Here is a 13922-nt window from a genome sequence, read left to right as displayed (position 1 = left end):
ACACGGGCATTCCACGGGGCCTCAACATGGCTGTGACAATGGGAACAGATGAGCCTGGTGGTCCTGCTCCCGCCCTCACTCCAGCCTGGCCCAGTGCAGAGAGCCCGATGTGGCCCCGGGCACAGACACTGACACCACGACCCCGGCGCCAGCGCCTTTATTGCTGCTGAGAGGCCCTGGGATGAGGAGGGAGGGAGGGGAGGGGGTGGCTGGGGGCAAGGGACCCTCAGCTCTCAGTAGCACTGGGTAAGGCCCCAGTAAGGGGATGGATGGTTCAGCCCTGGGGGTGCTGCTTCCCCTGGCCACAGTCCAGGCCAGGGCAGTGGTGCAGGACACTGGCAGAATCAGTGGTGTTTGGCTCCTGCAGCGGGGCCAGGGGCAGGGAAAGGTGAAGAAGTCAAGGGTATTTTTGGTGCTGGAGGTCCCTCATGGCCTTATCTTCACGCCTTAGGTTGGAAATGAACGTCCGCTCCGAGCAGCAGGAAATTCTGGGAGAAAGAGAGAAAGCACTGGACTGACACCAGCCCTGGCAGCTGTACTCCCCAGCACCCATCATACCCCAGGAGGGAGATGGGATTGGCACGTGGCTCTGCCAGCCCCTGTGCCTAATTTTCACCCTGGCAGGCTCTGGAGGCATTTCACAGCCACTGTGGTGACACCCCTCTGGGGTTTCCCTAAGACCCCCCACCACAGGGGCTCTCTCCACTCCCCAGGACCCGGCACAGCTCCTTCCACGGGGGCTGACAGGCACTGCATGCCCTGCAGGGAGCAGCTGTGTCCTACCTCACAGCATCCCAACAGGCACTGCCCATGGGGCAGGGAGGGGGCTGGGGGCTGACACTGCTGCTAAAGATGCTATAAAAAGTGTCGTGGGAAATTCAAGCCCCGGGTTCAAGAACTAGAGAAGGATGTGGTGCTGCCCCAGGCATCCACCATGCAGATGGGAAAAGCGGGGCTCTGGTTTGCCACTGGGCTGTTGGGATCACCCTCCTGCCTGCTCCCTCCCAGCATGGCTGTGGGAACTGGATTTGGAGGCTGTGATGGCTGGCAGGGGCTCAGGGGTGGCAGGATGGTCCCCAGCTGGGCCCAGGTGCTCCCCCTCACTCACCTGGTGGAACCTTACGAAGGTATTGAGGAGCTGTATCCTGTCGGGCAGTGGCAGAGGGAAACCCTCATCTAACCGGGCTGGAAAAGACAACACATAGCTGCATTGGGATGGGAAGGGGAGTGAAGGGAGCACTGGCCACGCAGAGAAGGCAGCCACCTCCTCCCCCCAGCCCCTTCGTTGCCTTTGCTGCTTGCAGGGCAGGCAGAGGAAATTCCTCCCAAGCTCCACGGCAGGGCTGGGGGCTGCGTGTTGTGCCATGACAGCCCCCTGGGCCCCTCCAGCCGCCAGCCCCGCTCTGGCCCGAATTGCTGGAGAGGCAGGAGAAACAGGGAGTGGGGGAGAGGGTCTGGAAAGCATTAAGATGTGCATAGGGCTCATTTTTTCCATTGCGTGTGCTGCTGGGAGCATGTCACAGTGGCAAGAGGATCACAGCCACCTCCTGCACGCTCTGTGGGCTTTACCCCTGGATCAGCCTTGGCAATGGGGAGTTAAATAGTGAGCTGGGACTGCTTGAATGGAGCAACCCAACCGGAGGCTGCTCCAGCACCCCCATTCCCCCCAGCTGGTTCTCACCATTAAGACGGGGGAGCAGGATATCGGAAGCAAAGATGTTCATTATGGACTGCAGCAGTCGCACCTGGGGAGCAGGGAGAGGAGGACGAAAAGCTTTAGCCTGCAGGACAGGAGATGTGCAAGCACTGGAGGATAATTAGGAAAAGAAAAAGGGATGAGGAGCCGGGATGGGCACACACTTTGCCAGAGATCAGGGGCCTTGTCTGGCCACACTGGCAGGGTAGGAAGTGCACGGGTGAGAGCAGCAGTGGATCTGGCTCTGCATCCTCTCCCAGCCTTGCAGGCTGAGGCAGGATCAGTGTGGGGTCCTGAGTGCACCCCCATGTCCTGTGTTGTGGGGCAGGGGCAATGAGCTCTCTCCTTGGCCCCCAGTAGCCTCTCAGCTCCGTACTGGGGGCTCTGGTCATGGTCAAGGATAACTTACCTGGAAAGTGCCGACAACAGAGTCCTTTAGAGAGAGCTTGATCCTGCACAGGGACAGAAGTGGTGCTGTGGAGGATGTCCCAGTGGAGGGAGTAGGGATGTCCCAGTGGAGGGAGCAGTTCCACCCACTGATGGCCATGCAGATCCTGCTCCCTCCAGCCTCAGCTCATCCCCTCCACACCAGGTCCACATCCCTGGGACCTCCCCACCCGCTCTCTGTCCCTGGGAGTCCAGAACAGAAACACCCCCAGCCACCCCCTGCCCAGCAGTGGCCGCTCCCCTCCATACCTGCCCACATTCAGGCTCCCAACTATGTGGCCAGACCTCACGTCGATGACAGCAGACACATTCCCTGTCTGGGGAGAGAGCACAGAGCTCCAGCAGTGACCATCCCACCTCGCCCCAAACCAGACACCCAGGAAACAGCTCTGACCAGCTGAAACACAGCGGGACTGCTGCCCATCCAGGGGCATGCTTGCACCCAGCATTAAACCTGGCATTTGTCAGCTTGGGTATTGTTCTGCTGGGGACCCCCACTGCGCTGGACAGCACATGGCACCTCCCCTGGCAGGAGCTGGGCAACAGGACTGAGCACAACTCAAACTACCGTCTTTGCCTCACTGCTTGCAGCTTGTTCATGAACTCACCAGGCTGAGGACGAAGAGAGGAGCCAGGCTGGAGTTGGGAAGGATGGCATAAGCCTGGACATCCACAACGGGCTTGAGTGAGATTCCTCCTGGTCCAATGTTCAGGAACGGGGCAGTGAGGGTGGACAGCCTGAGCTTCATTGGCATGTTCGGGTACATCTGCTCCAGCTGCATGGGAGCAGGGAGAGGATGGGGACAGCGGCACAAACCTGAGCTCCTGGGGGAGAACACCTCTGTGTACAGGTGCTCTGGGGAGGCAGGGCTGGACTGCTCACCTGGGGAACGAAGGCTGAGAAGGTGGAGGTGTTCAAGTGGAAGTCAACATCCTTGGGGATCTGCAGGGAGAGGACTGTCACGCTGGGGCAATGTGGCACAGCAGAGCTCCTGGCGAGCCCGCCCATCCCCACTTGCTGCCGTGCTCAACAGCCCGGCCCCATCCCACAGCCCCAGCTCTTCCACTGGGGGTCCTCCAAGACCTCTGGCTGCCACCAGAGCTCCTCAGCAAATGGAATCCCTGCCAGGGGGTCGGGGCCAGCCCTATCTCTCCTGCACCGCTCACCATGGCATCCGTGATTTCGAAGACCAGTGCCCCGGATGTGTGGTAGGCGAAGCCGGCTGTGTTGAAGAAGTAGCTGGAGGCCCCGAAGTAAACCATGCGATCATGATCCGAGGGCAAGGACAGCGGCAGCGGTGAGAAGGGGACAGGGGAGCGGTGGGCCAGGGAGTAGAATTCACCCTGGGAGAAGGGAGAGAGTTGGAGAAGGAGGGCAAATAGTGGTGGGGCTCAGCTGCTGACCTGGGCTGGCAAACAGCATTTGCAGCAGGTACCGAAACCTCGTTACCCACTCGGCCAAATCAAGCGTCCCCAGGGCAGCCTCTCACCTTCAGGCCTGTGTCCAGGGACTGGGCAGTAGCAACTGGGGGTGCCACAAAGGAGTAATCAACCCCAATCCTGGCGTCTATCTTGGCCGTGACTGTGAACACAAGGCAGAGAGGTGAGCGAGAGGGAGATGGTTGGGAAATCTGGGAGCAGATCACCCTGACTGGCATTCAGGCAGTGCTGCATCTGGGCTTCCTGGTGCATCAGCTCAGTACCAGCTGCACATGTGCTTGCTTCTGTTTAGAAGCAAAAAATCCCATTTTCCTACTGGCAGTTTCTCAGCCATGCAAACCAACTCCTGGACCTGAGGAATGGCCTGGGTGTCCCTGCTAAGGCAGCCCAAGCCCCTGCCTGTCCTGGAGCACAGCTCCTGGAGGGGTCTCCACAGCCAGACAAAGTGCACAGTGACATGTCTCTGCTGATGAGGTCCTCCCCAGCTCCCAGCTTGGGTGCAGGAATACAAGGAGGTGGGGAGTGGACACAAGGTAAAATGCTGTCCTTATGGCTGGGAAAAGCTAGGAAAAACTGGTCCTAAACCCCCGTGCAGCCCCCTGGTACCTGGCACGGTCCGGATGTACGTCTGGAGCTCATTGTGCACAGACTCGGCCACCCTGTCACAGACCTGTGTGAGGGAAAGGCCACAGAGCTGAGCAGGGGCAGCCAGGCCACAGCCCCCACTCAGAGCCGAGGCCACACTCCCTGCTCTGCTGCCTGCTGCTGGGTTTATTCCTTAACAAAGCCTGCTTAAATAAAAGAGTACACAGTGATGATTGTCTCCATTCATCAGACAGCACATTAAGTGTCCAAGACACAAGCAGGGTTTATACCGTTCCCTGCTGCGGGAATGAACTGTGAGCTGCCAGGACTTGGCCAAAGCAGAGCAACTGAAGGAGTTAGCCTACCCCACAGGGGCAGAAGCACTGATTGCACTGTAGCTGAGCTTTCCTGAGCTCCTACAACCCTGTGCCAGGACAGAAGAGCACATCCCTTTGCTGCTGTCATACCCGGCTGAAGCCCTGGCATTAGCAGGGATTTAATCCAGGAAATTTACTGCGGGGCACAGTCCTGCAGGTGGCTGAGAAAATCTGCAAAGCTCCTTCCAGTGCTTTCCCTGTATTATCACAGAAACCACCAGCAGGATCCAGCCATCATCTCTGACCAGGCATGGAGCCTGCAGAGCTGATGGCGAGATGCAGCACTGCGGAGGGGCAGTGCCACTGACGGTGATGAAGCTGCTGGCTGGGCAGTGCCAGGGAGGAGGAGGGACAGAGCCTTGGGCATGGCCTTAGAGACAGCAGGTTGCTGCTCTTCCCTGTGCCCAGCGATATTTGTCTGTCTGTGCTGGAAAAGCCCCATTGCTTCCTGCAAGGACGTTTCTGCAGACAGGCAAACACAGCCCTGGTCCCAGTGACCAGGATCTCCCTGCGACCTGGATTTCCCTGTGAGCTGGATTTCCCCGTGACCTGGATTTCCCTGTGAGCTGGATCTCCCCGGGAATGGTGCCTCAGCACTGGGGGCACGAGGAGTGTCCAAGCATGTGCAGTGAGAGCAGGAGGCAGACACAGGCTGCCCAGGCTGGGTCAGGACCAGCTGTGCTGGGGGGGGTTCCAGTGCAGTGCACTCCCAGCCCCTGCCCTCTCCTACCCCTTGCACCATCACTCACACAAAGACACCAAGGAATGTGTGTGGGGCAGAGGGTACCCAGAGGAGGCAGAGAGGGCAGCAGGGTCACCTCACAGTCCCAGAGTCGCCCTCCTTCCAGGGGGCAAAACAGCAGAAAAGACCTCTGAGTCCCAGCATGGCTCCTGCTGCCAGGCCATCTGCTGTCCCAGCCCCCAGGGGCCTTGGGAAAGGCACTGCATGGTATTGGGAATAGTGCCTGGGCAGGATGGGATCTGCCTCAGGAGTGGGATTTGCCTGTTCTCCAACTGCCTCCTTCCTGAACAAGGTTCACATCCAGGGAGGCTGTAACTCATGCCAGTTATCCTTGTAGTAATTATTGCTAACAGCTTGTTTCCATGTCTTGTTGCAGGTCTCCTGCATGTCAGTGTCTGTACCAGGCAGTGGTACCAGGGCTCCCTGACCCCCCTCCGTAACACAAAACAGCAAGTGTCTGAAATCCAGGAATGAGAGTTTCCCCCCCAGTGCTCCCCAAAGCCCTCCAGAGCACAGCTGGTTAAAGGACAGCTCTGATCAGGTTCCCTCTGTTACAATGAGTTTGGCTGAGGCATAAGATCTAATTAACTGACCACATGGAAAGAAAAGTCTTTGTTAATTAGGAACCAATTACACTGGGCTTTGGCAAAGGCTGCAGGTTTCAAATTCAGCCTGAGACACATGATGCTACAGAGCCTGCAATGCCCGTTCCTCTGGTTTTCACCAAATTGGAAACACAGCCCCGTGCTCTGGTTCTAGTTACATCCCTACATCTGCTCCGATCCTTCCAGCACATCAGCTACAAGTGAGGGCTAAAGACCATCAGAAAAACACAGAGCCCTGTCCTACACTGCTCACATACCTTGCTCTCCAGAATCTTCTTGAACTTGGACTCAATAGCACTGTGGAAGAGGTTGTAAAGCCACCTGCAGAGAAACACAGAGAGGAGCCCTGTCTCTAGCTCAGGAACTGCTGCAGAAGTATGTGCCCAGTATGTCTATCTACCCTAGAGATGTGGGACCTTGGGAACATCGTTCCCACACCAATTTGACTTCTGGCTTTGCCTCAGGGTTTACATCTGCAAACAGACCTGCTGGTAAACCACAAAAGTCTGGTATCTGCCTTAACCGCCCCCAACCCCCTTAAATGTGCAGCCAAAGCAGGAGAAATTCAGGCCAGATTTAAGACCAGGCAAGCTCAGATATGCCAACATCTTACTCCTTCCACCAGGGCCACATTCCAATGGCAGGGCCACATTCCCACAGCAAATGGGCCAACACACAGTGCTTCCTGATCTCCCAGTGAAGTTACGTACCCAAATTTGCCCGAAAAGAGCACCCGGACTTTGGAGATGCGGGTGCTGCAGTCTGAGGTGCTGATAGTGGGTTTCCCAGTGGCGTCACTGCCCAGCCTCAGGCTGATTTTGATGTAGACATTCTCCACCTTCAGGTCAAACGAGCCGTGGTCCCGGCTGGAGGGAGAGGGGGATGAGAAAGGGATGTTTCTCGATGCCAAGGCCTGGTGAAGGGACCTCAAATCAGCTCTGGGATGGATCAATCTAACTCAGACTCCTCCTTGTATGGTGCATCCAGAGGAGACTGGGAAAGTTGTTAAACTCAGGGAAAACAAATTTCACTGGCACGTAAACTAGGAGAGGTAACCTTTAAATAGAGGAGAGTGAGAGCAAGTAGGGGAGGTGGAAAAGAGACCTGAGAGTCCATGCAAAGCTCTCCCATCATGTGCCTTGTTCCTGCCTTCCACCCTGTTTTATCCATCATATCTGGGGCAGCAAAGTGACAGCTGCCCAAAACACACGGAAGAGGGAGAGGAGGAAAAACCTGTCCAGACCCAGAGAGGGAGACACGGAGTGAGCACCCAAGCAGGGAGAGGAGGAGCTGGGCACGCACACGAAGAACATCTTCACCCGCCAGTCCCCGTCCAGCTCGGCAAAGGCGTTGGAGATGGCAACCTGCAGGCCCACGTTGGGGACGGGGGAAATCCGTGAGTACGGCAGGTGGAAATTGCGAAGGCGCAGCCTAAAAATAAATGAATAAAAAGAAAAGTTATGTTACAGTGGTGGCTCACTCACGAGCACACGGCTGGGGAGTCACTGCAGTGCCCCAGCTCCAGTTCTGCTGCAGCAAAGCTATGCCTGGCAGGGACACACAGAGCAGAGTGGTGCCTTTGGGAACGTGGTCCTTGCAGCTCCCCAGATGGCAGCTCCAAAACCTGTGCAGCAGGAGTGGAGGCAGCAGGGAGCTGGGATATCCACAGAGGCTGGGCTCCTCCTCTGTGTGGAGATGGGGGACCCTAGTCCTACAGGCAAGGCCACCTCCACCACCAGGACTTTGATTTCACAAACTCCACCCGCGTCCAGAGTACCGTCACCCCAGTTCCCTTTTTCCCTTTGGGCAGGGGGTAAAGCAGGAACATCTCTGCCTGTACCAAGGACAGGGCCAACATCTCAGGGAGCTGTGGAGGGGACAGGATGCTCCTCGCTGCTCCAGGGGGTCCCTGCCCTCCCCACCCCTCCTGCCCATCGCCTGGGTTGGGTGCTGGCGGGGCTCACCTGGAGAGCTCATAGTGCACCTTTCCCACACGCAAGACACGAAAGTCACCCGACATGTCTGGCAGCGTCAGCTCAGCCAACTTCTTCTCCAGCATCGCGATTCCATGCTGATGGGCTGCAGGGACACGGAGAGAGCATCACTGCCACCACTGCCACAGGAGCTGGAGCACACTTCGGGCATGCAGAGGAAGGATCATCCAAGTGATGCTTTCCACCTCTCAGTTAGTTAGTCTCCCTTTACAGAGCCAGCCCTGTGAGCACCCAGATGATGTTGCCTGGTGTTCTGCTTGCAAGACCCAGGGCAAGGTGGTGGCCACAGAAAGGAGAAAGAGGTCTCAATCCTCGCTCTCCAGGCTGTGCACCGTGTGAGGAACATGGGAGGTCCCAGGCACCAGGTTGCTCCATGCTCAGTGCCAGCAGGAAAAGCTGGATGGAGCCTGTGTCCTAAGGAGTAGCACAGCATCAGTGGGTGCTGATGCCTCCCTGCCTCTGTCTGGGAAGGGGAGTCACGTCCTCTCCCGCACGGCTGGCAGAGCTGCCAGCTAAATGAGCTGTTTCTCACACAGTGTATTTCAATCCATAACTGTGCTCTGTTGGAGCCAGGGCTCTGCCTGCCTCCATAAAACCAGCACAGGGCCCATCCATCTCTGTCACTTCCCTACCCTGCAGCTCCCCACCTCCTCTCTCCTCCACAGCTCACTCCTCCAGGGCTCATGGCTCAGCTGCCCTGACATGTGCCATGGGACCAGCCCCTCCCTCAACACCTGGGTGCAGCTCTCCAAGACCCCACAGGTCTGGTCCCCTCTGCAGGGGCTCCATCAAGTTGGGGGGTGAGGGGGGCAAATGGGTGTAAAAGGGGAAGCCCCGGGCAATGGCGCATTCGGCACCCATGTCCAAGGATTCTCCCATCCTGATCCAGGACCCTGTGCTCTCCACATGGGCACCCATGGCTGAGAAGCCCCTTCCTGCCCCAGGACCCTGCACTTCTCACAGGGGGCCCAGCTCTACCCCTCTGCCACCAGCACATCTGCAAGGAGAGAAATCAGAAGCAGAACCCACCGTAGTCCAAGCCTGCCTGGGTGATCCTCACCACAAAGCCGGGGTTGGAGGCTGTGGTGAGTGCCAGGCACAAGGCCAGCGCCCCGCAAGCCACCGCCAGGCTCTGCACTCCCATCCTGGCTTCCCGCAGTGCCGTGCTCTCCCTGCCCACACCACCTTTATATCCCTGCCAAAACGGGAACCTCTGGCGAGGAAGGCGTGTGGAGCCAGGCGGGGCGTCCCCAGATCCACAGGGCTTCCTGCTCGGCCACCGCCCTGCTCCTCTGTGCCACTGGCACCGTGGCACCTGTACCCAGCGGCACAGCTGGTGCCTCTCATCAGAGGCAGAGAAGGGGCAGTGGAAACTGAGAGGAAACAGCCCAGTTTCCAGCTCTCTGTCAGTGCCAGCAGTCCCTGCATGCGGCAGCAGCCGCAGGTGCTCAGTGGAGCAGAGCTGGGTTTGGCAGCAGAGCCTGACAGAGACACGTTCCTGCACCCCAAGGCCCTGGCACAGGGCTCCAGCACAGAGCAGCCATGCACAAGAGGAGACATCCATCACTCCAGGATCAAGCCCCAAAGACAACACTTCTGGGGCCCTGACAGGTCACAGCTCTCGTCACAGTGGCTGGAGACAGGGGCAGGAGCTGGGTGCAGGCAGGTAGGGGCAAGGGGGGAGCACCCCCTTGGCCCCCAGCTGGGAGAGCTGGGCTGGCTGGTCTCTCCTTGCAGGACAGAGGTGAGGAAAGAAGAAATGATTCAGTTACTTTCATTTCCTGTTGGGGTCCAGGAACAGGAAACCCGCAGCTGCTGATGCAGGCAGATCTCATGCTGGATCCAGGGAAGTCCTGGCTGCCAGAGGCAACATCCCTGAGCCAAGCAAGGATGTTGTGAAATGCAGCTATTGCTCAAGCAGAGCCACTGGCATGGCACAGCCATTCCCCGGTGCTGCAGCCCCAGGAGAACCCAAGGGATGGGGCCACAGAGCACTGAGTGTCTGTGCTGGAGAAACCCAGCACGTGGAGAGCAGGGATGGAGAGACCAGTGCACTTGGTTCCCCTCTGCCTTTCTTCCCATGAGTTTATGGTGAGGTCACTTGCAGGCTGCCTGGCAGATGCCCAGCAAATGCCCACCAGGCCTGTATGAGTGGCTACAGCTTTGGAAAGTGGCACTGCAGTCACTGTCAGCTCTGAGACCCAGGGCAGGGAAACAGGGACATGGCAAGGATGGTGCCTTCAGAGAGGGACAAACCATCCAGGGCAGAGCTGTGTTCCACAGGTGCCCACCACCATCCACAGGCTGGGATCCTCAGTGCCAGCCCAATCTACCCCTGGGAGCCGGGAGCCCATGGGCAGAGCTCCTTTTGCCCAGAACTCCTTTTGCCCAGAAAGAAGCAGCCAAGGGCAGAGTTGAAGGGTGAAAGACCAAATCCCCACTCACATCCTCTGCAGCACTATGACCCTTCCTGTCACCCATCACCAGCTCTTTGCTGGGTCTGGCTTGTTTCAGAGGAGGAGCACCCAAACCTCCCATGGTGACACCCCACCTCAACAGGGCTACTTCAAACCAGCAGTCAAGACATTCAGGAGGAGCACTGAGGAATCAGAACATCTTCCATGAGGAGAAATGAAATTCTATAGGGAGCAGCACAGATAGGAAGCAAAACAGGGAAGTCTTCCTCCTGGATTTGAGCAAATTTTGAGGTTGAACTGAAAAAAGCCTGCAAAGAGCCGAACCCTGACCAAACACTCCCATGTTTGGCAAGGAACAGCCAAAACCACATCTAAAGTTTGACACACAGGCTGGTCCTAGGAGTGCTTCCTGCAAGGGATGACAGAAGGAACTGAGCGTGAAATCCTGCCCTGTTTGTCCCAGCCTTTCAGACGGGAAGAGGCTTCTCCTGCCGAGCTTCTCTGCCCATTCCAGGAGCGTGAGGGCTCCTCTGCTGGCGAGAGGCCAGTCCCCCCTGGTTGCTGCAGAAGGAATGGGCCGTGGTCAGATGGGAGCCAGTAGCCCAGGAGGGCAGGGATTTGCAGGAATTCCCTTTCCTGTGCTGCCACTGTCCCCTGCTCAGGTCAGGACACCGCTCCTTGCTGTCCCCACGACACCCTTTGCTCCCCAGGTCAGGGCTCTCTCTGGCCCCACACGCTCCTCGGCACGTGCAGGCGGTTCCCCATCCTGTCCCAGCTCTTTCCACATCTCTCCCGTGATACAGTGGCCCAAACCACCCTGCAGCCACGTGCTAGGATTCCCCAGGGACCACAGGGGCTGGGCTGGGGCAGTTCTGCTTCGGTGAGCAAAGACATCCAGGCACGTTTTCCCTCCGCAAGGAAATCCGGACACACCTGCGTCCCGCGGTGCCATAATCACCCCGGGAATTCCCCCGACGGCGTGTGCCGGTGCCAGAGGCAGCACTGCTGCTGCTCACCAGCCTTCCACCGGCAGGGGCATGTGGGCTGGGGAAACGCCGGGGAAAACCCGGGGACTCGGCAAGGAAAGCGAGAGCAGCCCGGATGGGTTTGGAGGGAACTTGGAAAGAAAAGTCAACAGCTCAAAATAAAACCTCCCACATCTCTTTCCAGCCAGGACAAGTTCACTGTCACCAACAGAACTGGGCTGTGACCAGGACCTGTGGCCACTGTGGTCGTCCCTAGACCAGCAGGCACTTCACCAGAGCTCAGAGAAACACTGTCAACATCGAGGTGTGGGGAGCTGCAGCTCCTGCCCACTGCCTCATGTGTGGTGTCCCTGCCAGCCTGATGCTGCCCACTGTCACCTGCACATCCCTGACAGCCTCTGACCCAGCAGCATCTAAAAATACATCTGGGGGACATGTGGGAGCTCCTCCATGGTTGTTTTCCCAGCTGCAGGCTCAGCGTGACCCAGCCACAGCTGTTCCTGGAGCTGGGAGGGCTCCAGGCCAGCGTGGGGTCGCTGCTGACGCCAGCCCCGACCGCTTCATCAAACAGAGTCAGCGGGGACACCCGGGGACCCCAGAGCTCACACAGCCAGAGCCCTGCAGGGCATGGCCAGCAGCAGGCAAGGACCCCGGGTGTGGGTACATTGGGTCCACCAGGAGCCCAGCCACAGAGACCAACCCTGATGCTGGGCTCACCGCCCTTACCCTCCCTCTAGCCCAACATCCCAGTGACATCCCAGGGGGCCCCTGGGACCGGCACTGCAGTCACTGTGTCTCCCCCCGCCAAGGGTTGCCTTCCCCCAGACAGGCGGGCTCCTCTCGCAGCGCGCCAGCTCATGACACAGGGTCTGGGAGCCTCGTGGGAGACAAAGGGGGATGCAGAGAGCCAAGGGGGTTGATTTTGCAGAAAAGTAAAAATAAAAATGCAGGAATGGTGACCTCGGGCAGAGCCCGAGGGGGATCTGAATGGTGGCTCTGTGCCGGCAGAGGGACAGGGCAGGAGGCCACGTGAAGCCTGTCCCAGCAGCTGCTCGGGACAAACAGGACATGGAGAACGGGAGCAGCAGAGGAGGGTGAGCTCATGGGGTCAGGGGCCCCGGGGTGGAGGGGGCACCCATGAGGCCCCAAAGAGCTCTGCCTTTTGCTGGGCAGGCTTGCTCCCCAACAGCCCAACTCCCAGCTGTGAGCCTCACTGCCTGAGGCTGGCAGGAGGGGATGGGGAGATGCTTTGGGGAATGCAGGGCTGGACCCAGCCATGCTCAGTGCCCTCATAGGGTGGCCCAGCTGAGCACAGCTGGCAAAAGGCACCCCATGGTGCAGGTGAGGAGCTGCTGCTCTCTGTGCCAAGGTGGTGGGGTCCCTCTGGGCTCAGCTCCACATCTGTCCCCTCCTGCTTGCCAGTGCCACAGAGGGATTGATCCATTGTGCTGGTGCCAGGACCCGGTCAGTCACACTGCCTTCCTCCCTGCCCTCAGCCTGGTGCCTGTCAGGAGGTGCAAGAGCCAAAGCAAGTTCTTGGGCTCATTTCAGAGGTGACTACACAATTAAAGAAGGTCACAGGCCTGAGCTTGCACTCCCCTGCTCTCAGAGGAACTACAAAAAGCCTGAAGCTGGTAAGCAAACTAACACAATTACAGGAGGAATCGGCTGCTGGTGGGGAGAAGGAGCTGCCCAGTTGGCCCCAGCTGGCATTGGGGATCCCAGGCAGGAGGCTGGGAGCCAATTCTCCTGCAGGGAGCTGTGTGTGAGCTCAGCCCAGCGACCCAGCCCGGTCCCCATGGCCAAGCCTCTGCCCACCTGCACAACCCCTGATGCCTGAGCCCTCGCAGCACTCGTGATCCATGTGGGCGACGGGAGGGCTCTCGCCAGCTCCCAAGGAAATGGGAAGCAAACGCGAAGGCCTTGCTGGCGCCGTCCTCCCTCCCACACGCCAGCAGCCCAGCTGCACCTCCTCCCGTCTCGGCTTGTTTTCACAGCCTGTCCTTTGGCCGCTCACTGATCCCTGGACAAATGTTCGTTAGCGAGGCTGCCCCGACAGCCTGCGGCCCACGCCGGGGCCGCCCCTCCCGCCCTAGTCCCGTCTCCCTTCCCAGCCCCGGTCCCGGCCTCGAGCCCATTCCCACGAACATGACAGTGGAAATGACTCCAGCCTGAGCAAGAGGGTTTAAGAGTGCTGGACACCGTGAACGGGGCTGGCAGAGCTGGGAACCCTGTGCCCACTGTGCCTGAGGATGGGAGAGTTGTCTGTGCCCACCATGCCTGGGGCTGGGAGAGCTGTCTGTGCCCAGGACTGGCAGAGCTGTGCAGAGCAGCACTTTGCCTGAGGAGACACCAAATCTGTGGCTTTGGCTCTTATGCTGGTTGTTTTTGTACAGTTCTGGTTGCTGAATCCCACGATCCTGCTCCTCAGTAGGTCCTTCCCATCATTGGAACAGCTTGAAGTCCCCCGAGAGACACTCACTCTGCTGCTGCTGTACTTTTGGGGCAACTCAGGAACGGGAACTGGGAGCCACGGGATCCATCCAGGACGCAGACCAGTGCTGGCGATCACACCAACCCTGCCTGACTGGGGTGAACTGGAAAAGAAGGAAATCCCCCCAGACATTACATGT

The 13922-nt window shown here is 58.6% G+C and overlaps 1 protein-coding gene across 1 annotated transcript; it reads right to left on the bottom strand.

The window, feature by feature from the left end:
- Positions 1–140: 140 nt before the first annotated feature.
- On the bottom strand, positions 141–9062 carry BPI (bactericidal permeability increasing protein). The gene is made up of 15 exons (XM_027697513.1): positions 8916–9062; positions 7857–7971; positions 7195–7323; positions 6603–6758; positions 6150–6213; positions 4190–4253; positions 3634–3725; positions 3311–3487; positions 3027–3086; positions 2752–2919; positions 2393–2460; positions 2106–2148; positions 1682–1745; positions 1109–1185; positions 141–488 (listed from the first exon to the last, which is right to left on the bottom strand). Exons 1-15 carry the CDS (start codon positions 9028–9030, stop codon positions 441–443), a joined length of 1440 nt encoding a protein of 479 aa, XP_027553314.1. The 5' UTR covers positions 9031–9062; the 3' UTR covers positions 141–440.
- Between the last annotated feature and the right edge of the window lie 4860 nt (positions 9063–13922).

Source organism: Neopelma chrysocephalum, unplaced genomic scaffold, assembly GCF_003984885.1.
Source record: "Neopelma chrysocephalum unplaced genomic scaffold, ASM398488v2 Primary Assembly neopelma1_119, whole genome shotgun sequence".
NCBI classification, from domain to species: Eukaryota; Metazoa; Chordata; class Aves; order Passeriformes; family Pipridae; genus Neopelma; species Neopelma chrysocephalum.
Note: the sequence above shows the minus strand (reverse complement) of the source record. Positions and strands in the feature narration are given on the sequence as shown.

Bases quoted from the DNA above. Each gene is read 5' to 3' on its own strand.
- BPI (XM_027697513.1), bottom strand. From the start codon at position 9,030: ATGGGAGTGCAGAGCCTGGCGGTGGCTTGCGGGGCGCTGGCCTTGTGC. The intron at 3,726-4,189 runs GTACCAGGGGGC...TTGTGTTCACAG, and splicing joins GTACATCCGGACCGTGCCAG to TCACGGCCAAGATAGACGCC. The intron at 2,149-2,392 runs GTATGGAGGGGA...GTCCCTGTGCAG, and splicing joins GGGAGCCTGAATGTGGGCAG to GATCAAGCTCTCTCTAAAGG.